The 26,601-nt window shown below is 36.4% G+C and overlaps 1 protein-coding gene across 2 annotated transcripts; it reads right to left on the reverse strand.

Annotated features, from left to right (window-relative positions):
• Positions 1–7,298: 7,298 nt before the first annotated feature.
• Positions 7,299–25,842, reverse strand: LOC113091339 (moesin-like). 2 transcript variants are annotated; one of them, XM_026256791.1, is made up of 14 exons: positions 25,475–25,842; positions 17,226–17,309; positions 15,088–15,183; positions 14,084–14,206; positions 13,705–13,856; positions 12,733–12,816; positions 12,477–12,623; positions 11,616–11,712; positions 11,058–11,221; positions 10,674–10,804; positions 10,435–10,595; positions 10,106–10,198; positions 8,940–9,170; positions 7,299–8,656 (listed from the first exon to the last, which is right to left on the reverse strand). In XM_026256791.1, the coding sequence occupies exons 1-14, from the start codon at positions 25,484–25,486 to the stop codon at positions 8,492–8,494; spliced, it is 1,740 nt and encodes a 579-aa protein (XP_026112576.1). In that variant the 5' UTR covers positions 25,487–25,842; the 3' UTR covers positions 7,299–8,491. The 2 variants fall into 2 exon arrangements, with proteins under 2 accessions (XP_026112576.1, XP_026112577.1); XM_026256792.1 differs by lacking the exons at positions 13,705–13,856; positions 14,084–14,206; positions 15,088–15,183; positions 25,475–25,842 and having other exon boundaries at positions 17,226–17,284.
• Positions 25,843–26,601: the final 759 nt, after the last annotated feature.

Genomic DNA, 26,601 nt, shown 5'->3' on the forward strand with positions numbered 1-26,601 from the left:
CACAACACGTAAAGGTCCCGTAGTGACACGTGACATTAGGATGTGTTGTGTAATGTACAAGTTGAAAACGTTAACTTTCACTTAAACTGTTGAACGATCTCAGCTTCCGCGCAGATAGTGAGGAGCTAACTGATCTCTGCTTCATTAAAGTTTGCACATATTTTTGCGCCTCAAATGTTGATCTGCCTTCAAAACACCCAGTAAAAGAGTTGCATGATAACGCGTGTCGTCATTACAACACACTCTTTACAGTATTAGTTCTGGTTTTTGTTCACACAGAGCTTGTTCCGGGACTGAACCCGGCAATGTTTGGTCCCCAACCCGGGATCAGTCCCGGAATCAATCCCGGGACGTGTTTGCTTTCACACAGAAGGTAACCCGGCAATTTTCCAAGACCAACATGCAGTGTGACAGGGGCTTTGTTGAGCTTGAGTCCAAAGCAATCAGTAGTCAACGAGTCTGATATGTCAAGGGATGCAAAGATCTTTTCTCAGATTACAGATGCAGAGGCAGATGGGGGAATACATTTGTGTTATCAGCACAGCCGTGAAAAGAAACACGATCTAATTAGAGTATGTTGGTGGAGAAGAAAAGCACCACTGATCCCTGTGGAACCCTTGTGGGTCGATAAGAGTGGGCTATTTCATGTCATTTAAGAGCTTAATGAAAACAAAATACTAAAGTGGATATGCCATTCACCACACAGTGCTGAAAAAAGCAATCATAAAATTGCTGTATGCACTCAACATTAAATCTAAGAACACAAAGGTCTAAGGTTATGTGATGCAAAAAAAGCAGATAGTGAGGGCATTGACAGTTCTAGTGATCTTTTAAAGATATGCTTTGGGCAAAACATCCTCAAAGTCAGTGATATAATGAGCCGATTTAAAAATATACACTTTTCTCCCCATGACTTCATCGTATGGAAAAAAATCTGTTCTCTAGGTTTGTTTTTGGTTTTGCTTGGTTACACATAAGGAGAAAAAAAGTCAAGTCTTATGTCAAGTTAACACTTCTATATGCACTTGTACAAATATACACAAACCAACTACTAAGAGTTGTTACATTTGGTCATTCAGTGCACAAATTTTCTATCTTTCAACAGGTAATGGCTGAATCACACAAAAAGGTATAAACACGAGAAATGGAGTATGTAAGAGGGAGGCTGAAGGATAGAAAGGAGTTCAGAACCCAAAATGTTTCGTTTTTACTCAAGTGAACCTGACATTTATCCCCTATGTAAGGGATAGGCAACTCTGGTCCTGGAGTGCCACTATCCTGCAGAGTTTAGCTTCAGCCCTCATAAAAACTCACCTGCCTGTATCTATCTAGTAATCCCGAAAACACTGATTGCCTTGTTCAGATGTGTTTAATTAGGGTTGGAGCTAAACTCTGCAGGACAGTGGCCCTCCACAACTGAAGTTGCCAATCCCTGCCCTATGTGCTCCTAGACCATTCCTTGTTTAAAATTATCTTTATATTCAGAGAGCTATACCTTAAGGTAAATAATCCTGGATTTGTGTGCAATTAGGCTAGTGATGTGCACATATAGTTATTCCAACCACAATGCTGTTAATTGTTTTAGGATATCTAGTGCTACAGAGGTTTCATACTCCCTGTAATGGACACAAAGCTACAAGAGAAATATATTTGAACCTTACCCGTTTGGCAGGGATTGACTGTAGAGTCTGGGAATTGTGTGAAAAAATTTTGGATGGCTCCTCGTGGATGCTGGGTGGCACATAGGAACCAAGCTGGAACGGAGCAGGACCTGAACACACCTACGAAAGGCCATGCTGTCCTGCTGTGCAAGCATGTGTGCATGTGGGTCTTTGAATGAGGAGGCTCTGCAACTAATTTGGAATGTTCTTTGCTTCAAGGACAAAGCCACAAGCTCCATGGAGGAGGCAAATATTGAGGTGGGCAATGTTAAAAACACAGAGGGAGAAAAAGAGAGAGAGAGAAGCTTTGGTCTTAGAGTTCATGAACAGCATACAGAAAAAAAAAACAACACAAGCAAATACACATCTTTATCTTTGTAGTGTAAAGGTCCCCAACGGGCTGCCACACAGGGACTCTGAGAAGGCTTTTACACTGGGCTCGTTTGCTGCGGTCCAAGCCGAGTGCGATTGTTCCCGGCACCGCCCGCAGTGTTGGTCGGCTTTCACGCTTAATAGTTGTATCAAACCCAGGTGCGTTTGCAGTCACCTTACGTCATCGCAAACGCACATGGAAAATGCCTGGAGAACATAATGCGACTGAGCATAGTTGTAATTTTTTTGTTATTTTGGTGCTGTTATGCACAGCATAATAATAAATTTTAAATATTACATTTTCATCAATTTAATTTGGACTTTTGGGAGTGTGTGGAATCAACCTCGGCTCTCTCGTGTGGTGAGGAAACAATGATATTGACAGTGTTACATATGCGCTGGATACTTTACTTCCTGAACAAATGCGCACCCGAAAAAAGGGTGGTAGGAAAGAAAATTGCCCACAAAATTCTTAACAGGCTCATGTCTGCCCCACACTGGACCTTCTTTGCATTAACGTGGGCAGTCCCATAGTGCGGGCTGCTTACAGAGAGCCTGCGGCTCCTGGGCAAGCATGCAATGTGCCTGTTTAAGTTTGGTTTGGGCTGGCCCTAACCCACTGTGCCCACAAAAAGCCAGCATGGACCCTGCAAGGACATGTTTACTGGGGAATCAGAAGATTTCCACACTAAAGAAAATGTGTAATTTGTCATGGACTAGTAGTAGTTTGAATGCATTTAGCAACCTGCACAGAGTTTTCTGGAAAGCGCAACCAAACCAAACTCCAAATCTTCTTTTTTGGTGTTGTGAAATTAGTTGTGGTGGACCTGTGCAAGTATTTAAATGGCCAGTGATGACATCACTAGAGAACATTCTGAGCTGTGATGTCAAATGCAGCAGGCTGGAATATAAAAGTCTCTTTCATGTCATTTAAGAACTCACCAATAGTTATTTTTTTAATAACTTTATAAATAAATAAATAAGTAAATCTAAACAATCAGAATAAAAAAGAAAGAAATAAATGAACTATGCTTTATGCAAGTACTATATAGGATAAATCGCTATACAGGATTTACCCTATTATACTTTATTGACATGAAGTGATAGGTGAACAAAACAAACAGCCACCCACAAATAGTCAATGAACAAACCATCAGGCTGTCTTTGAGTTCACATGAACAATGTTTAAGCCACAACACATAATTGCAAATAAGTAACACACCTTACCTTGACTCAGAGTCGACCACAGAGGCCTGGGGTCGGCTTCCTTTAATGTTTGTCCAGAAATCCAAGGAGTGGATGCCTAAATCAATGGCCTCCAACATTTATATTTTTTATATGAATCTTTAAGTTAACGTAATAAACATGAGTGGAATTTGCACCGCAGCACCCCCATACCATGATGCTCATGAAAAGAATAGCATGTATAGCTCTCTTTACTGAAGTGAATTACGTTTAAATCACCGTAATGCATGAATGAATAATATTTTTTGACATTTGTCACATAATAATCCACAATGATCACATTAGACAAAACTGAAATTGCACGTCAAAACAACACATTGTCAATATTTTTTGAGACCCCCCAAAATTTCACAAATCGCATTTTCAAAGGAGCCCATGACTTATTAAGGGGAGCCGAGCTCCCCCTAGCTCTCCCGTAGTTAGCACCCTGGAGTAAAATATACAGGTGAGCACAGTTAGAGAAATGATAAGAAAATGGCTAAACAAGAGGGTGTGACCAAGGAAGTGGGACAAAAGGAACACATGCAGACACAAACAAAGACAAATGCTTTGACACTAGACAAAAAAAAGAAAAATACACAACAAAATTAGTACAAATGTTACTAAAAAACAGACAATATAAAAATAAAAATGGATTTAAAAAAAATAACTATAGAAGTATCTAAGAAATTATATCACAATGGCCTCAGATCCATTATCATCACACTCTAGAAGTGTTCTGTGTCATATCTGCATATTTACAATACTGCAACTTATTTATTGCATTCCTGGTAAACTGTATTGTTTTATTATTATTATTAAATGCATTTATCATTCTTATTATTTAGCATTATTTAGCAATTATGAATACTAATAGTGAAACTCTCAATACATTCTCTCAAACATATTAAAATCTATAACGACATTAAGGAATATTCTGTAATTGATAGATGCCATTTTACTTGAACTTCCAAAATGTTTCCCTAATCACGGAGCTCTGACTAGGAACTGATGTGAAATGTGCATGGGATTAATGTGCTTCTGATTGGTGTACGACTGCTTTTACTGACTGAAAGATTGTAAAGATGCCTGAACTCACACAAAAGGTCCACAGCCAGCTGGTTCCCTGTGAATGAAAGAAGTCTCTGCATGCTCATTATCAGAGGTCTCGTAGGCATAATTAGAGTTTCACAAATTCTCTACAAAACTGTAAAAACACTCAGCCTCTTATAATTTTTCATGCTTTCAGAGCAAAAACCTTCACACTGAAGTTTTACTGCACAGGCAGCTAAAACTTTTAAATGGGAAGGTGGAGGATGATTTACAATTTGACTTTGTGGGAGAAATACTTACAAAAACACTTTATGTTTTGTATTTGTCAGCTCCAAAGGCTTTGTGAAGGTCAACAGGAAGACGAGCTGATAAAAAAGTGTCCATTAACATGTCCTTGATGGCCTTAAGAAACTAAAGGGCTTTTCTATTAACCAAACATCTGAAATTCACTGGATGCAAGTAACGACTCCAAACCTAAAAGCCAGGTTAAATACTCCATAACCAGAGGCCTTGGCATCAAGGGATTTATTAATTTATTTTTATTTTGTTCTCCAAGACAATAAAAATGTAGACTAAGAAAAGGCATTTCTAATGATTGTCATGACAACACAATGTTTTACGGTGGTTCTGATGCCATTTGCTTTTAGTCTTTTGTCTGAATTGCTTTCCTTGAAATGGTCACTGCACATTATCAATTTATTTACAGAACTTTTCCAAAGCGCTACTTCACTCGAATGAAGGCCTAAGGGATTATCCAGACAGCTTTACAATAATGTGTGGAAGTTATGAATCAGAACAGAAATATATCAAGATTGTATTCAATATAAAAACTCAAAGAGCTAAATTCTCAACCATAATAGGAAAGAAGGAAATATTAAATACAGCAATTACGTTCCAGTAGCAGTGCCAATTTACCTGTATTCACCCAGTTATAATCATTAGTGATCCATTACCATAATAGTGAGACCATTTCTTTAACAGTCAAGATAATGTTGCATCAATATTGCCATATTTCTCACTCATATACTGCTATATACTCATTTATTCCAGATTCTTCTACCCATTTTGCTAATTACATTATTGTGCTGAAGCTGCAAACTGAAAATGTATTTAATATTTTATACCATTGCAATTTTTTTTTAAACACATTTTAAATTTAGACCATTTAATGCAGAAAAGTCATTTTTTTATGCATATTAACAAATGGTTGAAATGACACTGGACAACACTACTGAAGAGTTTCCTTGATAATTTCCATATTTTTTTATTTAAATGTGCCGTTAACATTTGTCATCATGACACTTTTTTTTTTTTTTTTGGATAATGTGTTGTGACAAATGTGTCTCTTTGAAAATAGCAGCTTCCCTGAGGTTGGTCAGGATCTGGTAATAAGAGAGATGTTTTTCAAAAGAATTAAGTTCTTCAGGTTATTAGAATGCTATTATTGTTTTGTTTTCAGAAATGCCCAGAGTCTAATCCATCCTATGGCTTGTGCCTGCTAAAGTAAAAGAAATTTACATGCATGCTGTTGCTGCACCCTTGTCAATCATTTGAGATAAGGACATCACTGAAAGAAAGAACACATAAAGATAAATAGCAATGAGTAACTGCATTTTTGGTGCTGAAATAAAAAAAAAAAAAAAAAAAAAAAGCATAAAAAAAATCACCCATAGGTTTCTGAAGAGCGTTTTTGAAGCTCAAAGTGGGCGGAGCTCGCCTCAGAGTAGGCAGACTGTCACTGCGCATCACTCCCAGATAATCAAAAATGGGAGCTGGTCGCTGAAACCACACCCACCTATCTCCACGGTGGTGACAGCAGTGGCAATCCACCTGTCACTCAAGTGGTCATGCCCTTAATTGTGCAGAACTTTAAGGCTTAATATAAACCGATGAGTTATTATAACCCCTTTTGGAGCCAGCCTCTAGTGGCCAGTCGATGAATTGCAGTTGTACTCACTTCTGTGTTGGTTTCAGGAGAGAGACCAGAAGGTTGCCGCTTGAATAACATGCATTAACAGTTAAAAAGGCAAGAAATTGACTGAAAAATGCAATAAAAAGGTCTGTGCAGTCGGGAAGAACCGAGTCGGATAATGCTCATGTGCAAATGGTTTAATTTAAGATATAATAGTATATTAAAATATAAATTATATATTAAGATATTAATAAAAAATATATCACATCCATCAAGTTGTGATTTTCTGTTTATTTATTTCTCTTGTAATAGTGTTTAAACCAGTACAGTACAGACTTAACGGTTTCCTGACATGTTGAAGGGAGAGAGCGGGGTTTTAAAAATGAGACATGTGCATAGACTGTATGGACGTGTAAAGAAATTATTAATGGATGATATTAACAAAGTCTGTCAGTTCAGCAATATTAAAATATCATGTTTTCCAGCAGGTCCAGCGCATGCGCACTTTAGAGTAAATAAAGACCATATGCCGGATTCCAAAGACCATTAGTAATAAAAAAAAAAAAATCATCCAAAAACAATAAGAAAAAACATACCAAAAAAACTAATAAAAACTCAATTTTAGTAGAAGCCTAGTAAAAAGTATGAGACACTATGGTACACTGGACTAAGATGGAATGAAGATCATTCAGATTTGTCAGGATAGATAGCTGGAATGTGTTTAACATTTGTCAGTTTAGGGGGACAGTCAATTGTGTAAATAAATCTATATTCAAGAAGTTAATTGCTAAAATTAAACTATTTCTACACTGTCTAAATTTGTATATTAAAACTTCAGTTATGGCATTCAACTACAAATTATCTGTCGTTTTTTGCACACTAGTTATAGCTAATTACAAATAGCAAATATTCAGAAATTAAGACTATAAGATGATTATAAGATTATTAAGTGATCTCTTCTAAACATAACATAATATCCATGACCAAACACAACAGTAGCCAATAAATTGGTGATGCTTTTAATATTTTTATTGACAGTTGCAATGAAAATGTTTTAAGCAGCAATCTTTTCTGTGATTGGTTGACAAAAAAAAAAAGATACCCAAAAAAAAAAAAAAAAAGAACCGCAGCCTAAGGCCGGGGAATAGCCCGGGTAACAAGAAGGCTCATAATTTTACTTTTAAAAGATCCATGTTTTTATATATCAAACCAGTTTAGGAAATATCCAAGAGTAAGATCTGAATGAAGAATTCTTCCAAAGTAGCTGGGGACATATTTTCTTCATGATGCAACTTGAATAAAAAATAAAATGATTACAGATCACAAAAACATCTAAGGCACTGCCTACAGGTGCAGATCTATTTAAAACTGTGTACACTCTGGGTAAATACTGTTCAGAAATAAAGGGAGAAAATTATTCCAAGAAGATGCTTTTTAAATGTCATTCTATTAAAGGATTCTTTACAATAATACTGCAGAAAAAAATATTCAAATGCCTCTAAAACAAAAGTTTCTTCATTAAAAAAAGGCTTAAAATAAGAGTAGGATTAAAAAACTAAACTAAAAATACAGTTTGATATTTTCTCTACAGTGAAAAGGCACAAACAGGGAGCGGCCACAAACCTGCAGCAGTGAGAAACTATATCAACAGGGATCACACACACACACACACACGCACACACACACAAGCACGTACACACTTTTGCTCTTGTGGCTTGCCAGTATTTGCAGAGTGGTTGATGGGGAGCAGATAGCCGTGAGTTTTAATCTATACTGTAGTTGTTTTATTAGAAAGGCACATAGATACAATGTTATAGCAATAACTAGGTTATTACACCATCACAATGGCACTGTAAAATTTGATGTCAACTATACTGATCTGAATTGGCACACTGACATGTCTCTCTGGAGTGCTTTTGAAACCTATCCTAACACTGGAATGCTTTGTCTAATCTTCATTCCTACTGAAATCCAAGTTTTACTGAAATTAAAACGCTTTAGTTTGGTTAATCAGCAATCCTTTTTCCAATGTTTTCCAATAAAAAAAGCTACGTCTAGATCAAAACCATGCAAAAAATAAATCTCCCTTATCATAATGCAGTAACCCAAATAACACTCCCGAATTAAAGGAATTTTTGAACTGTGCAGCATTTTTCTATATTTGGCTTTGTCTTCTGCTGGAGTGGTGCACTGTGGGTACTGTAGTTCCTCTGCAGGAATGATGCAAAAGACAGGCTGTAGCTCCCCCTGTTGGCTGACTGCAGTACATTTACATGCACTCGAACTCATCAATTCGCTGTTTGGTGTTTCCAGAGCGGATCTGACGAAGCGTCTTGTATTTATCGCGTCCTGCTCGTACATTCTCTGCGTGGATCATGTCGTTCTGGGTCTTCTTGGTCTCATCACGAGCATTAGCAAGCTCAGAAGTGAGAGCCTGTGTAAAAAGGACACACTTCAATTTTTTCCTGTTCAAAGTAAACTTACTCTGGCAAAGCCTTTACTAAATGCTAACCATGGCTGACTACTTTTTTACTATATTGAAAAAGAGCAGCTTGGACATTCTCCAAAATAACTCCTCCAGTGTTCCATGCAAGAATGAAAGTCAGAAACCAGTTTGGAAAACCATGAGGTCGAATAAATGATAAACAGAAGTGTTATTTTGGGTAAATTATCCCTTTTAAAATAGTGTTTTAAACTTTGTGAAGTAGTTCTCTCACCAGCAGATGTTTCTGCACTCGTTCGTTCTTCTCAGCCTCTGTCATGCGCTCCTCCTCACTCCTGTCTTTATAGGCAGCTTCAGAGGTGAGTTCAGCGGAAGCCTCTGCGCTGCTCTCGTCACCCTCGTCATTGTCGTTTTCTCCATGCACGGGCTCTTGGACATGGATTGACGTGACTTTGTTCTTCAGCTCCTCTTTAGTCTTCTCCAGGTCCTCCTGCACCTGAGCGGCCTGGAAGAGACACACAGCACTGAAATGTTATTATCTAGACCATATGAAAGTCAACATATTTAATGTGCTTTTTATTTGGTCATTAAAGACTTTGCTTTTAGCACAAGCATTATACTATTAAGAGTCTGGAAGTTTGATTCTGATTTCAAATTCCCTTGAAATTTCTTTCAAATTGTCCACATCACAGATTGAACGCAAGCACGTGTTTACATAAGGGCAACAGCATTTTATATTTATATTTTTAAATATTTTATAGATATTTTTGAGAGAAGTCACGTTCACCAAGGCAGGATATATTTGATTAAAAATACAGCACGAGTATACATTCAATACTTTTTTTAAGGGATGGCAAAACTACATTTTTTAGCAGCCAAATCTTCAGTGTCACATGATCATTCAGAAATCATTCCAATATGCTGATTTGGTGCTCAAAAAGCATTTCTTATTATTATCAATGTTGAAAACATTTGTGCTGCGTAATGATATTTATGTATTCAGGGTTCATTGATGAATAAAAAAAAAAACATTTATTTGAAAAATAATATAGAAAAAAATAATATAGAAATTTACTGTAAAATGCCTTTGTCACTTTTGATAAATTTAATGCATCCTTCCAGAATGTATAAATTTCTTTAAAGCAATTTCTGACTCCAAATTTTAAAAAAAAAATTTCCTTTAACCATTTTAAATCATATAATTTTAAATTATAGATGTTCATATGGGAGTATGTAAATAATGAATTTTAATATTAAATATTCCTGTTAAAACTGAATATTGTCAAAGCTGTAAAATAATCATTTTTAAGATATATATCCAGCTTAAAATCCTAAAAAGGTATATGGTGATAAAAAGCATGGATGGATGGATCTATTTCTAACCATCTCATTATACAATCATTTGCTGCAATGAACCTGCTAACAAGTAACCATATTTACCTTCATTTGCCACTCTGATGCTTCCTCCTCTTTCTTCTTTTTGGCATCCTCAAGCAGAGACATCTTAGACGTCAGCTCTGCCAGTTCAGTTGCCTGTATACACACACATATATACGCACATTTTGTCAGCATAGCATGGAAATGTCCGTAATTGTGGATGTCCTGCACTCTGTGGTTAGATTATTTTTGGTTCTCATGGAAACGTTGTAATTGTAGTTTGATTACCATGGTTACAACTGTAACAGTGTTTTTGTTACGCTGTCATGGTGACTAGAATTGCGCTGCCATGGTGGCTGGCAATGTTTATGTTGGATGTGATAGTAACTGACCAGATGCTCCTGGTTCTTCATCTGGCTCTCAGACTGCTGCAGCAGAGCCATTTTGGCCTCTTCTACCAGGCGGCGCTCTCGTTCCAGGCGTTCGGCCTCCTCTTGAGCGCGTTTACGCTCCTGATCTAACTCCATCGCCCTGCGGGTCTGCTCTTCCAGCTCTGCCCACACAAAACAGTGGGTGATTAATAATTGTTAATGAATAGAAAAAAAAACGAACGAAGTTCACTCCACGTTACCTTGCTGAGCTTTTTTTGTTTGTTCCTCTATCACTCGGAGTCTCTCCATCAGCTCCTCTTTTTCTTTTTCAATCTTCTCTTTCTCCTTTTCAGCCTGCTCTCTCTTTTTACGTTCATCCTCCAGCATGGCCCTGAAGCAAACAGACAGATACATTAAAAGAAGTATCAGAACTTTTTAAGTGGAGGACCTTTCTTAGCTGGTGGACTAGGCAAATACAGCCTACACTAAATTATTTTGGTGTTTAAGTCTGAACTAAAAAAATTCACAGAATGAATCTGACCGATTCCATTTGGTGAACAGAATCAACATATTGGAATGATTCACCAATAATCACAATCTTGAACTAATATCAGAGCCTTTGTGTGGTGCTTTTTTCCTCACACCTTTCCATCTTCTTGTGGTTCTTCTCCTCCTTGGCTTGTGCTTTCATCTGCTGGACCTCGATGGTGTCAGGTTTACGGCGTCTCATGTAAAGCTCATGGTTCCCCATGCACAGAGCCAGAATCCTCTTATTAATGCGTAAACGCTGGGCATAGAACACAAAGTCCTGTAGGAAAAGAGATAGAGAGAGAGAGAGAGAACATTATTTACATATTTCCAGTGATGCTTTAAAATGCTGCCTACATAAACAGCTCCCTAAGTTCGAAACAGGGCCAAAGAAAGGAGGTGGAGGGAGTGAGGAATCAGGAGCTATATGAGATACTGAAGAATGGGGAAAAGAGACCCACTTCCAGACTCTTTATGCCTGTGATAAAGTGTAAAGGAGAAACGTGCAGCTTCAAAGGAAAGTCTTTTCTGTGATTTCACCATCGTCAAATCACATCATAAAACATTTCACCACCAAGGCTTTGCAATAACTGCGTTCCTCCTGTCTACATTCCATTTCCAAAGAAACTGGACAGAAACTGTGATAAGTCAGACACAAATCTTGTTTGACATACCGGGGCTTTTTTATCTATGGGTTTGATGACAAATTTCTTATCGTTGAAAGAAATGTTCCTGATCTCACTCCAGGGGAAACCAATTTTAGGCGTCATCCTGACAAGAGAAAAGAAGAGATGAGTCACGTTTTCTGGACACAGAAATAAATGTCACTTTCTATGACAGAAACTCTTACAAAGTTTATTTATTTATTTTACAAATGGTCAATGAAAGCAAGGGAATTTTTTTTTCTATTAATTGTAGTGTTTGCTTAACGTAACCATGTTACTAAAATTTGGGAAATATCTAATTATAATAATAATAATTTTAAAATGTTTTTAAATTCAAGACTCCTATGCTCATCAAGGCTGCATTTATTTGTGAAAAATACATTAACATAGTAAAGTATTACAGTTTGTATACATTTTAAAATGTATTTTAATATATTTTCAAATCGTATGCATTCTGCGATGGCAAAGTTGAATTTTCAGCAGCCATTACTCCAGTATTAACTATCCCATGATCCTTCAAAAATCAGTCTAATGTGCTGATTTAGTGCTCAAGAAATATTTCTTCTTATTATCATCAATGTTAAAAATGGTTGTGCTGTCGATAACTATGAAATGATATAACTATGATTTATTTAGGATTCTTTTTTGAATAGAAAGTATTACTGCAGCATTTATTTTTATTGAAATATAATTTGTTGTTACAATATAAGACTTAACTGTCACTTTTTATTTGCATCCTTGCTATATATATATATATAGGTACTATATATGGTACTTTGTTATTTTATACTACCAAATTTATTTGTGACACCTTTCAAACCCATTAATTTGTTGTTGATAAATGTAAACGTATCATGTTTCTTAAAGTACTTGTCAGTATGCTCATAGATGTTGAGTCCCAGGGCGTCCACCCCCAGCCACAGCTCAGATCCTTTCTTATTCTTGATACTGAAGTAATTCACACCGTACATCTCCAGATCCTGAGCTATCTTCAGATACTCCATCATCGAGTCCTCTCTGAAACACACAGATACACATTATCCTTCTGTCTGGCGTTTGTGATTGACAGGGTCACTGCAGTCAGCGATAAAACAGAAAAGGCAAGAGCGCATTCCATTGGCTGTACCTCAACATGCCCTTGTGCTCCTCGTGCCAGACCTGAATTCTTTCCTCCCATTGCTCCTTATTCAGCTTGTGCTGCTCCAGAACTCTGCAGAGAAAAGATTACACACACATGCTCACATTTAGACTATCAAACACTTTCTTTGGCTGATACCTTTTAACAAAACATTAAGTAATCTGCTTTAAGCCTACATAAGACACTATGGCCTCTGCCATTTACAGTATTTAATGCATTTGTCACAGAAGTATGGATTTTATCAGTGTAAAGGGATGATCCTTGAACAATGAAACAACTAATAAAAATGACAAAATACATTGAATGTAAGCCATCTTGATTATTGATTTTAGTTATTGCAGTCCCAGTACAAAAAATTTATTATACACCACTCTTGGCGTTTCATCAGATTAGTGAATAAATGTTTAAAATACCACACACCACTGGTATTTTAAACACTTACTTTAACATTAATAAATTAAAAGATGTATGTGACTGACATGGTTTGAAATTGGAAAACAACTAATACACAGTGTTTGAAAAGTTAAGACTTTTATATTATTAATACTTTAATTCAACTTTAATAGATTTTTTTTACATATATGCTTTTTATAGTTTACACAACTCAAATTTGGCATTTACATTTAGTCATTCCTTTAGCAGATGCTTTGTAAACAATTTAGTATTTTTAATTTAATTTAGTAGATTTACTTCAGCAAACATAATGCAGTCTATTGGCATTTGTAAATATTGTACAGTTAATAATTATACTTTCAATATAATAGATTTTCGAGTCTTATTAGTTCCCTTCATTAAGTAACTTCATGTTTAGTGATGCTTTGAAAAGGTGATTTTAGAGAAGTATTATAAAGACCACATTAAATAAACAGATCAGAGCACATTTTCTGTCAATCATCTGTGCACCCCCACTATGGATAAGCACTAGTCCCTACTGGTACCAAAATATCTGTGTATACGCACCTCTGTGGGAGCAGTTTCTCACTGGACAGGTATCCAACTGTGTGAACATCCTTGTTGTAGTCGGTGTATTTGGCCTGCACTGCATAAGATGCCAGCAACACTGCAGTCTCTGGTGGGCAGTAGATATCGTCATTCAGGATCCCCTCTTTCACCTAAAGTAAACCAACAGTGGAGCTGTTTTAAAGTTGGCCTGTAAGTCGAGCAGCCAGTGCAATTCCTTCACTGACCACCAGATGGTGCAATATCACATTATCACTTTACAAGACCCAGCTTTCATTTCAGTCCACTCCAATTGACATGCGTTCTATATTAATATATTTAAAGCCACATCTTACGTTTAACTTTACACAAGATATACAGTAAATACACACACACACACCTGAAGGAAGAAGAGTCTTTGAGTCGCCTCTTGAATCAGCTCCTCGGAAACATCTTCAGGGTAAAACTTTGCTCTGAATTTAAACAGCAGTGGACTCTCCTTGCGGACGTCTTGAGCCGTAACCTAGACAATAAAAAATTAACTAGTATCACTTTCATTTTGACATGCTCATTAATTCCACCTGTCAGCGACCATCATATCTTTGTTCAGTATAAATTATCAGACTCTCATTGCCTTTCCTTATTATTTTTTTTATTAATGACACTATTTTGAGGCACGCTGGGTAAAATTATTGGGACGTAAGAAAACTGGAAGACATGTCTGAAAACGGCTGACAACTCCAGGTTCCACTAGAAAGTGCTAATCAGTGAAATCCTGTCAGAAGTATTACAGATGAAAGTGTTCGTTGACAGGTTTTTCTTTATTTTGTCAACGGTAATGAAGAAAAGATTAAAAAAGGTGTCATGATTAGAATTACTTTTTGAATTAAAACTTCATTAAATCTGAACTAAAATATACTGTTGTGAATATATTGTTGCAGTAACAATGCTTCACACAAAATGCAATATCCTTGGTAGACTCATGTTTCCAAAGGATGAAGATCTTACAACTCTGTATCTTCTAAAAAGTATCAAATACGCTAATAAACCTATTATATGCTGTGTTTTATGAGTGAATGTATACAGTAAGGACACATATTGACACAATTTATGAATGTGATAACTCTTGACAAGTATGTTAAAATTAGTAAATGGATAAACATTTTTCAAAAATCTTGGAACATTTGGCCTGTTACAATTTAACACATTTTCTTAATTTTGCACATTAAAATCATTATCATAATTCAAATGTTTATTTTAACAAATAAAATTATTTACTATTCAAAACATAGTTAAATCAACTTGATGATATGAAGAAATATAGAAAAAAAACATGACAAAAAATATAAAATATAAAAATGAATCCAAAAAAAATGAAAAGCAGCTGTATGCATTCACACACACCTTCTTGTTGAGTTTCAGCCAGGTGGTAAAGCCTTTGGTGTCCTGGTACTGCAGTCCAAAAAACCACACCTCCCTTAACCCAATGGTTTTCACCACCTATAAAACAGATTCATATTAAATAAACAGGCATATTACATTTAATACCATTTTCGCACATCCATAGTATGCATTTGGTTTCCATAATAGAGGGATCTGAAAAGGAGACTCAAGCTCAAATTCCTCTTCATGGAAAAACTGGAAATCCAGCTGGGACTGGACCCTATATTTAATATCCCCAACATAGTTGTGCTAAATTAATAATAATTCAAATTGAACAAATAAATTAATTATTTTTAAATGCACTTTTTATCTGGCCAGATTTCCTTGAATAAAACATTGGACCAGAGTTCCACAATTCTTAGTGGCAGACGTTTTAATAGAATGTCTGAATTAAACTTCAGCAGCTAGCAGTGCCTCCAAGAGCTCAAACGTTCAGGTTCATGTTTTAATCCCTGCTGTATGTATTTAGTGTTAAAGCAGGGGTGGAACGCTCAAGAGATGCTATGAATGAAACCACATATGCAGAGAAGAAACTCGTTATTCTCGGTCAAGAGGGTGTGAGAGACAGAGAGCAATGGAAAATGTATTGTGAAATGCTGACTCACGACTGGACCAGTCAGGACATACTGTGTCTGAAAATGATGAATGTTAAAAAGAGACCGAGAAAGAAAGAGAATGGAAGAGAGTGATGATCAAATGTGGAGAAAGAGAACATAATGGGGAGGAGGCAGCTGTGTTTATATATGACTTTCAAACAGAGAGAGTGACGCTTGCTGGATGGTTAACATGGGGTTTTTTGGACAATTAACGAGGATAGATACACACTTCCAGGACATTTATTCACTTATAATCAAAACAATCACACACTAAAGTACAACTGAGATTAGAGATTTTAAGATGTTCCAGTAACAGTGAAAAGTCTTACTACAGTTTTGGTTTAAATGAGTACAAACTACATTTTTGTACGCAAGCTCTGGGTTGCTGCTTTCAAACACTCAAATTCAATTTTTGGATTTTAAAATGGCTGTCTTAGTGATATATTCATTTAGAAACGCTACCGTTCAAAATGTGGGGTCAGTAAGACTTTTCAATGTTTTTCAAAGAAGTCCCTTATGCTCAACAAGACTGCATTTATTTACTCAAAGCACAAGTAAAAACTGTAATACTGTGAAATATTATTACAATTTAATAATTAACATTTCATGTTGAAAATTGATGTGCTGCTTAATGTTCTTGTTGAAACTGATACTTTTTTAAAGGATCTTTTTAACTAAAAGTACTCAAATATAATTAAAAAGAACAGCATTTATTTGAAATATAAATATTTAGTTATATTATAAATATCTTTCACTTTTGATCAATTTAATGCAGTAAATTGCAGGACAACATAATATATAATTAACTCTATAAAATATGATAATGATCCCAAACCTTTGGAAGACCGTTGGTCTTAAGAGAATGTAAAACAGATAGGACAAATGCTCACACGTCAAATATTACATCTATGTTTATGCAGCCTAATAAACCTGTATTTCTGTCTGTTCATTTGTCTTGATTTACTACTTGTCCGAACATTAAAACCTCATAAATGAGACTACCTACACAACTGCAAGAAGAATGAATGTTCTGTGTGTGTGTGTGTGTGTGTGTGTGTGTGTGTGTGTGTGTGAAAATAAAAGTTTCCCAGAAACAGAGCTGCCTATTATGAAGTTTACGAAAGAGTGATTTCATAGACGTGATGTACAGAGTGACTAAGAGTGAGGAAGAGGGGACTGTACAGAAGTACAGCCTGAGGAAGAAGCAGAGTCAGAAAGAGGAAGGGTGGAGGAAGGGAGAATTCCCTCACAAGAAGGATGTCCAGTTCTTAATCTAAACACACACACAGACAGCTTGTCTGACATGGTCTTAAGTTTCCAGTGCAAGTCAATATTTCTGCTGACACTGAATGTGAAATATTCACATCCAATCAGAAAACATTTAATTGACATTTATTAGGAGCAGGATGTTGAATCAAGACCTCAATGTGTGAAAAGATCTTAAATTATTTAATGAATTAATAAATAAGCAACAAGTTCACACACACACACACACACACACACCTGGTCAAATAACTGTTTCCCTGTGGTGCTGGGTTGGATGGCAAACTCCAGCTCGGCATCCATCGTAGTCACACGAACACTGATCTGGAAAAGAAAAAAATCAAATAAAATGTGAATAAATGAATGCAGACTGAAAGACAGACTGAAAAGACAAGAGACAAAAATTTGTGCCCAGTAACATTTTTTTTCTTTCAAAGAATGTAATACTTTTAGCCAGCAAGGATCCATTCAAATTGATCAAAAGTGAAAGACATTTATAATATTATAGAAGATTACTGTTTTCAGTGCTGTTCTTTTGACTTTCTTTTAATTAAAAGAAAACAAAAAAACAAATATTAAGCAGTAAAACTGTGTGATTACAACAAAAGATACATGAGCACCAAATCAGAATATTATAATGATTTCTGAAGGATCATGTTACACTGAAGTTTGATGGACAGCTTAAACATCTTTCATAGCTTATACTACCTAGAAAAAGCCTGAACCCTCATCAAAGAGCACTATAAAAGAGGGATTATGTGTATGTGTGTGTGTGTGTTTTTATGAGTGTGTGTGTGCATGTTTGTGTGCACACTTTAATCTGCGCCAAAGCGTGGCTTGCTATTTTAACGTGATTGATTGCACTGGAACTCTGGATAAGATAAAAACAATGCAAGGAAACAGCAAGAGGGACGAATGGAAAAAGATATCCCCCCTCTCTTCTTTCTGTCTCTGTCACCCCATCCCCGCCTCCACCCCACAGGATGCAGATAACCACACCTCCTGTAACCATGGAGGCACATTAAGCAATGCGCCTCACTTCCTCTCACTACACAATTATCATTAACTCAAACTAACCAGTGTTCTGTGAAAATGTCAATGAAATATGGACAGTCTTATTGATGGGGTCCATATAAAGCTCTTCTATCGAACTAAGGTCTTGTATCCAGCTTTAACTGTTTGTGCGAGAGACAAATAGCTCAATTTAGGCACACACCTCCAGCTCAGCTGTACCCATAATGCTCTGCTTTATCTAGCAGCTGCATGTGAGGCAGACGAGTGTCCGTGTGCTGAGACTCTAAAGAGCTCAACATAGCATTTGCACATCAATGAAGCCAAACAACATTGTTTCTTGCAAGTCCTCTAAATGATCGACTAAGAGAAGCACAAATGAGATCTGATAGTTATGAGATTTGATAGTTAATATTCCTGAGTCACGAGGGACATAATGAAGTAGCAGGGTTAGTGTTAGGGAATAAAGAAATAGAAAGAAGAAATATTTATAATATGCACACATTCAGCCTTAATACTATATGTAATAACCCAAAAAGCAGTTTATGTCTTATGTCATCACATTCATATATGAACTGCATAACGTAAAAGTCTGTATTTGTAATTCAAAATTGAGAAATTTGCCAGAATAAAAATAAAAGTTTGCACTGGATATTACTGCCAGTTTTAAATATATCCACACACTCCCTCGTATCTACTAGCTTCCTTGAGCACACACCTCCTTGAAGCCATATTTTCCACACACAACTACATATTCAAATATCTTGATTTTCTCATATTCACACACTTAGCTATTAAATGTCTGATGTTTTGATACTTCTTAATGTTATAACAGACCATAAGATATTCAGCATAGAAAGTGATATTCAGATTGTTAAACAAAAGTAGGTTGTGAAATGGCTGGATTGTGAAACCGTGTTTGAAAGCCAGGTGTTTTATGTGTGTGTCCAAGGTTATATTATCAGAATGTGCGTGTGTTGGTAACTATCAAGCACTCTAGGAATTACTTTACTATGAGGTGACTCCTTTGATTTTAGCCTTACTGTGTGTGTGTGTGTGTGTGTGTGTGTGTGTGAGAGAGAGAGAGAGAGAGAGAATCCTATCTCTGCTGTTTCATAGGCTTACATCAGCCAGTTGGAAAAGAAAGAGAACAAGCAGAACTTTCCCAACAACTATATGACTTTTATGCTCTTTTTGTCTTCTACTCCTCTCTGGGTCTGGGAGAGTTCATTTCATATACACAAGCTCCGACATAGCATCTCCCCCTCTCAATCTCATGCTTTCTTGCTGTCAGAATGACAGGTTTGTGTGTGTGTGTGTGTCTGTGTGTGTGTGTGGCAGTAAGTGTGGAACAGTATACTGGGGGTTGGTTAATGGACCCTCTTAATTCAGAGGTGGATTCACAGGGTAAAAATAGCTCATGTCTTCACGAAACAGGAACTAAGAATTTGTAGTTCTGCCTGGTCAGGGTGTGTGTGTGTGTGTGTGTGTGTGTGATGGGTGTAGTCTTCACAGTGGATCTGCCAGAGGTTCTCTGCCACTATTCTTAGAACAATCACAATCGCCCTGCCTTTACTCACACACACACACAAAGAGAGAGACAATGATACTCACACAATTACACAAAGAACCAGCAAAGAATAGGCTATACATAGTATCTGCAGTTTTAAAAAAATCTATAAAATGAGCATATTAGCTCTGTTTCAAAATGTAGCTCTGTGACATAATCTAAGATGGTTGATGATATGACTCTGTAGGGGAACTGACCTCCCGGGAGGTTGTTTATCAATGGTTTATGCTTTAGTTGTAGCCATCAGCCTGCTTTATTTCAACCTTTTCTAAATAATCATGTTTAACAGTGGAATTCCTTGTGAAATCTACATTAGCCATGATTCTGCAGAGAAATCGCCATTAATCAGAGAATCGGAACGTGTAAACCACATTTGCCTATTTTGCAATAAACATAAAATATATCATTTTGTTACATAACCAATTTACATAACCGTCATGATTCAATTCATTCAGGATGCTGTCTTAGAAGGTAGCTGTCTGTGCAGTAGAGAGCAGGGCCTGCTCCGTAGGGTTTGGATCAGTTTGTGAAGTTAGTTTAGCATAGGCTACAGCAAAAATGCTAATCATGAGCTTTGACAGAGCCAAGATTTGCCACACAATGCCTCGCATTTCTCAAATACATCAAAATCAATTATAAAGCCCACACACACAATAATAATAACAAAAACAAACTAGAGCAAGCAATGAAAACTAATTACTACAATAAAAAGGCTAATTAGAGCAAATATTTGGACTAACTGACTAATTCAAAAAATAAGTATAGTGTAGAGAATACACTATCGTAAAATTCACAGTGTTTGTATCCCATTCACACACACAGAGCCTTTAGGCCTGGAAAATGGCTGCCGTTTCTAACAGACAGACGAGGGCAGATAAAAAGCCAACAACCTCTGTATACTTGTGTTTATTCTGTCGTTACCCTTAGTTAACTGACATCACAATCTAACTGTGGTAGTGAAGTCAAACTCTTTTCCTCTCAGCCCTCCCCCTCCTTTGGGTGTCTGATTTAGGATAATGACTCTACAATACTTCCTCCAAAAAATTATTGAGATGGCAAAACTGGAGTGCATCTGTGGCCAATCCTCATCTGACCTTGTATATTTAATGCACATTAACTTACACGTTTGTCCGTGTCTAAAATGGAAAAGTGATCAATGCAGACATCAATAACATGCTGTCGATAAATAGCTTAGCTATCTTGTGGGTTTGTAGTATGCAACAGAAGAAAACTAGCAAAAACCTGCCGTGTCATTGCACCATAACAGAGTTCAATTATTGTTATCTCTCCCCTACATGGTTGGAAGAAAACTAAATGTAGTTTGGAAACAATTATGCAAAAGTTTAAAACAGCACACAGCACATTTAACACAAGACCTTTCCTTGTCACAAAACAGAAAACCATGTAAAACAACATATACAGATAGAAGGGGGGAAAAATCAGGAACTGTTCAAAACTTCCATATTTCAGAGAAATATTTGCATGAATTAACTGACCGGGATATTGATACTACAGGATCAAATCTCCCTCTTGAAATACGCTTCATAGACGAACTGTTAAACACTTACACAAACATCAGTAACTTCCCAAATTGAATAAAAATGCATGCAGCCACGGGGCAATGGTAAGTACATTAAATGTGAATTTAGGTCAATATGAATTTGAAATGGAAGTGTGGCTCTGTTTTTAATCAATAAGCTAACAAAACATATTTAAATAAAAGACACTTAGATTATTGATTTAATAATTGAGATCCTTAACACTTCACCAAAGGTTCTGCCATTAAACGAACACAGCTCAATTACTCTAAAGTGGAAGTTCTTAAAAAAATTAAATGCAGAAACAACTGACACCAGTATTATGCGTTCACACAATAGTCCTGTACAAAACATCTTGCTCAAAGCTATGAAGTTTTTCAGCTGACTCTCCAAAACCACTTGCAAATGTATCCAACTATTTTAGTTCACAATCTGTTCGTATTGCTTTACACATACCCACACAGAGTTTAACTCACATGAGGCTTGAAGTGAGAGGTTGTTCAATGCTGATGTTTTCCCTCCATTGAAATGTGAACTGTTCAACAAACTCAAGAACTTTCTCCTCGAAACCCCCTGGAGCTTTACCTTATTAAATATCATTAATCTGACCATGTGTGTGTGTGTGTGTGTGTGTGTGTTTGTAGTTAATCCCTCCACTTGGCACATACCAGAGACTTCCAACACCCTTCTAACTTCATGGTAAAGGTAGCCAGGTCAAGAAATAATATTTAAGCTGTATATTTAGGCAAATAATACTAAAGTCTATATTTTATGATGTAGAAACTATTGGCTGTAAATTCATTCCAGAAGATTTTGGATCATCTGTATGGTTTTAAATCAGTAACGTGACTTATGATCTGGACATAACACTCCTTTTTTAGTGTTTACTGAATTAAATCTGAGTACTTTGGCAACAGAATTAACTTGAACTTCAACTATATAGGGTTGCAAAGAGAATACAACCACGAATGTTCAAGAAAATCCAAAAACATGAAATAAAAAGATGCAAACTGTACATACACTATACCATTCACAAGTTTGGGGTCAGTGAGAGTTTTTTTTTTGTTCAAAGAAACTTTCTGTTATTCAGCAAGGATGCTTTAAATATTAATTACATTTCATTAAATAAATAAATGCAGCCATTGTCAGCATGAGGCATCTTTCAAAAACACTGAAACATAGAAACTGTACCAACCCCAAACTTGTTAAGAGTAGTGCATATACAGACTTGACTGAAACAGATCTGCCTATAAATTTACACAAAACTCTTTACCGTATATAATTTTGCACAAAGCTTAGTGTTAAGTTGACCCTTATGACCTGAACCTACAGAGGTCACAAAACTCCCACTCAATACACTGAGAGGAACTGATGACTGGAGATAAATGCATATGCGTGAGTGCATGTGAGGGAAGGAAGAAAAAGAGAGGAGTGTGTTGATTATAAAAGAGGCCATTTTAGTACATTAGCTGTGATACACAGCTGCATTTTGGGCAACAGAAATCTGAGGAGGAAAAGGGGCCCAAACTCACTACACAAAGCTGTGTGTGTGAGGGTGTAAGTGCACGGATGCCACAGCTCTGTGAAACTCCAAATAAGGTACTGAGCCTCCAAATAAGGTACTCAAGCTTAGCTAGTCCCGAACAGGAAACGTTCAAACAGGAAGTGATGTAACCACAGTGTAAGCACAGAAATCTTGAGTCATTTTCGGAAAGAGACTCTTGGACTTGCAGGAGTCTACAATAATGGCTGAAAAAAGGTTCTGACTCATTTTATAGTCCAATATGATTCCATAAGCAGATCCAAACCTCTAAACGCATCCAATGTCCCCACTGACAAGAGAAACCCATCTACTTATACAAGATTGATTTCTATTATCATGAAAATCCATCTATTCCGGGGGGAAACAATGGCATGTATGCCGCACAAACTCACCGACACTCTTCTTTTTAGTGTCATGAACCTACTCTGTTCTCTCTTCTTAAACACCTCTGATATTACATCCGGTTAACATCTACATTCACACACAACTATTCTTGGCCTGAGCTTCTCTTCATTCAGAACATGAGAGGAAAATAACTACAAGCTACATTTATAAGCTATAGCGCAAGGATGTTATCAAGCTATTTTAAGAAATAAATAGAAATGGGAGCTTAATCACAATATCAATACTCAAATGTCTAATATGGCCATTTAACAGGCTAATAACTTACATTACATTAACAGACAGTAACAGTATATAATGAATATATAATGTAATATGTAATATAATGTAAATCTATTTTAAACAGTATACAATCCTTCACAGTACAAGAGTTTGGGTCATAAATCTTTCATTCGCACATTTTCATGTACATCAATACTGATCTGTTAACAGAGATTGGATGATAGATAGATGGTTTTCCCCAAGAACACATTAATATGCAAATTAGATGCAACGTATGGATACAATGTATAGAATGGGAATACCAACTTACATTTTAAACACATATTCCATTAAATAATTCTATTATATCTTTCATAACATAGTTGAGAGTCATCTTTGAACAAATTTTGGCAAAAAAATAGCCTGAAACCTAAAAACTGATTGCTGAATGAAAAAATAAAAATAAAAATAAAATAAAACTTAGTCCTGGCATCCTCTACAAAGGACACAGAATAACGTTTTTTTCTCCTTTTTTTTCTTATGCTTCAACCAATGTAATGACATACAAAAACATATATTTTTTTCTTTCTGGTTCTCAGGAGGACTAATTATTATCTAACGTTTCAATGATTGAAACACACAGATCTCCATATTAATGCACAAGAAAGGCTAGGAAATTTTTTCGTTTTTAAAGATTAGTCATTAGGGTATTTACATGGTAATTTTCAAAGAACAATATGGTACAAGCTCCTAGACCATAGCACATGTCCATGGTACTTTTTCTTTTTTGCTAGTTGTTCTTTTGAATACTCATTTCTCATGAAATTCTCGTATGTAACTACTGACACTCAACCACTTAAAGGCAGTTACAAGATGAAAGAAATTGCTTAAACTAAAAACTTGAGCTACTTGTAATAAAAAAAGATTTGTCCCTACTTCCAGCTGTTGGTCTGTGGTCTTAAGTGTAATCTTTAATAAAACAATGATTCAATAATTATGAGGTGTAACAAATATATAAATAATGAGGGACTCTATTACATTTTTTTTGCAGTATTTGGGCGATGGCATGGAAAATTTTGACAGACGAGCTACAAAAATGTTTGAACAGCCGCTTCTGACACGCCTCATATTTCTTATCCGACACCACTTACAAAAAGCAGACCAAAAACGCGCCAATATGCTCCTGGACAGAGGCTTAAGTTAAATGCATGCGTGAATCACTTTGAATGAATCTTTTAAGTGAACGAACGTTTCTCGTTCACTTTCGTGATATGACTGATCCCCACGTGACTGATTTTTCCACCACGTGGTTACGATTAATGAAGCAGATAAAAGATGTCAGTGAAATCATAAATTACCTTAAAAAACATGTAGACTTAATTGAAGAAATTCAGATTAAAGTAAATTTGTTTTGCTATTATTTGTGGCCTAAACACTCTTTCCGTTTCTTCAGTCTTTTAGTATATGTATAGGCCCAGTTTAATAAAATATAATACAACCGGTGTTTGAATGGAATCGGCTATGATTCAATAACTCATAACACAAAAAAGACGTTCTTGTTGCCACCTACTGGCCTAATTATGTAACTTAACTATTCAATGAACCTGAACGAATCTTTTGTGAAAGAACTCAAAAGATTCGAATCACTGGGAACCCACAATCCACACCACCACTAGACGGCCTATTCACGGCAACTTTGATGGAAAGCCAATCCGATTTGGGGGGGAGGGAGGAGAAAAGGGGGTTACAGGTTGTCACCGAGTAACGGTTCAGCCCCTACACAACACAAAACGCCACTGCTAAGTTAATAGATTTAGATAATTGCTTATAAAATACAACACACAGCGAAAGCATGAGTGAAAGAAGTAAAAGTAAAGAAACTAATAAAATAGAGAAATTGTCCAATTAATTTGCAACGCAACAAGTTCTTCTTCAGTGTGTTAGGATGGGATGAACGACCGTCATTGTCCAAATAATGAATTCTTGCCATAAATAGTGCACCGCGCATGGCCTACTGTTCGCCAGCGGGAACTGGCTGGCCAAAAATGCCAACAAGAGAAAGCCCATCCTCGCCCCTTTCGAGCGCCTACGCGTCGCGGCTGTCTCCTGTTTCACCAAAAATGCGCAGCTTTTAAAATCAGTGTGAAATGTCCTCTCAGTTTTTGTTTGCTACCGTACAAACTCAAACCAATAGTTTACTTTTCTAAAGGGTAACGTTACTCACCGTTTTCGGCATTTTGTCTGTATTTAGTCTCTTCTCTCACGGATGTGTCACAAACTGAGCTGATACAATGAAGTCAACAGAAAGGCAAACTTTTTCCCATCGGCTGACGTCCACGCGCAAGAGTGAGCAAACGCCACCGCCCGTGTGGAAAAGCTTCTCCTCAGATTTCTTCCAGATTCCGAGAACAAAGTTTCACTTTTTAGTGCGTCTTTTTGTCGCTCAGAGAAGTACTGGTGGTCCTAGAGTCGTTTCCTGCTAACGGAACTGAGTTTTGAAAACCACACCCAGCCCAGCCGAAGCATGCTAACCGAAGCGCGTTTGCCTAACTCCGCCCGGCCCCGTTATGCGCTGCTGCTGCTTTGTGTGCCACAGACGCCGGGGCTTCAACGCGCGCGCTCTGGGAATGCGAGGTGGGGGTATCCCACACAATTCCAAAGTGACGTAATTTTCCCCAAGAAATTCCAAGCTCGTCTTGGCTTCCTCTATTGAAAGGCATCATTTGGTACGGGAAATGCCTGAGGAACATGGCGAGACTTTTTATGGACCAAAAACTAAATCGTGCAATGTAACTTGTCTCAAAGCTGATAAAACTAGGCCTACATTTTAGAGAAATATTTTGAAAACAAAGAACTAAGTAACCAAAGACTGAAAACTCTTCCTTGAAGAACAAACACTTTTGTATATAGCCTACAGTTTTATAAAATTGGTGAGCATTGTTTTGGAATTGAATTTTAGGGACTTTCAATAAAATAAAAAATAAAAACTTTTAACTTTCTTTATTAGGATTATACTTTGATAATTGAATAATAATAATAATAATAATAATAATAATAATAATAATAATAATAATAATAATAATACATTTTATTTATAATGCGCTTTATATGCACAAATGCACAAAACTATATCCCAGTCTGTCATATACAGTATCATTTAAGCACATTGATCTAATTGCCAGAAGATTATTTAAATGACTAAAGACCAGAATATTGTGAACTGTGAATATTATCTCCTAAAGATGCTCATTGGAGGATCATACAATCTGCTGGTGTCTTGTACAAAAGGTACTGAAAAAAGTATTAACAGGTATAAACAGTTATCATATTACAATGGTATTTTTAGATATG

This window comes from Carassius auratus, unplaced genomic scaffold (genome assembly GCF_003368295.1).
Source record: "Carassius auratus strain Wakin unplaced genomic scaffold, ASM336829v1 scaf_tig00214183_4049273_7079891, whole genome shotgun sequence".
Classification (NCBI taxonomy): domain Eukaryota; kingdom Metazoa; phylum Chordata; class Actinopteri; order Cypriniformes; family Cyprinidae; genus Carassius; species Carassius auratus.

Bases quoted from the DNA above. Each gene is read 5' to 3' on its own strand.
- LOC113091339 (XM_026256791.1), bottom strand. The intron at 11,222-11,615 runs GTATGTCAAACA...CTTTTCCTACAG, and splicing joins CCATAGATAAAAAAGCCCCG to GACTTTGTGTTCTATGCCCA. The intron at 8,657-8,939 runs GTGAGAGAACTA...CTTTTTACACAG, and splicing joins GAGTGCAGAAACATCTGCTG to GCTCTCACTTCTGAGCTTGC.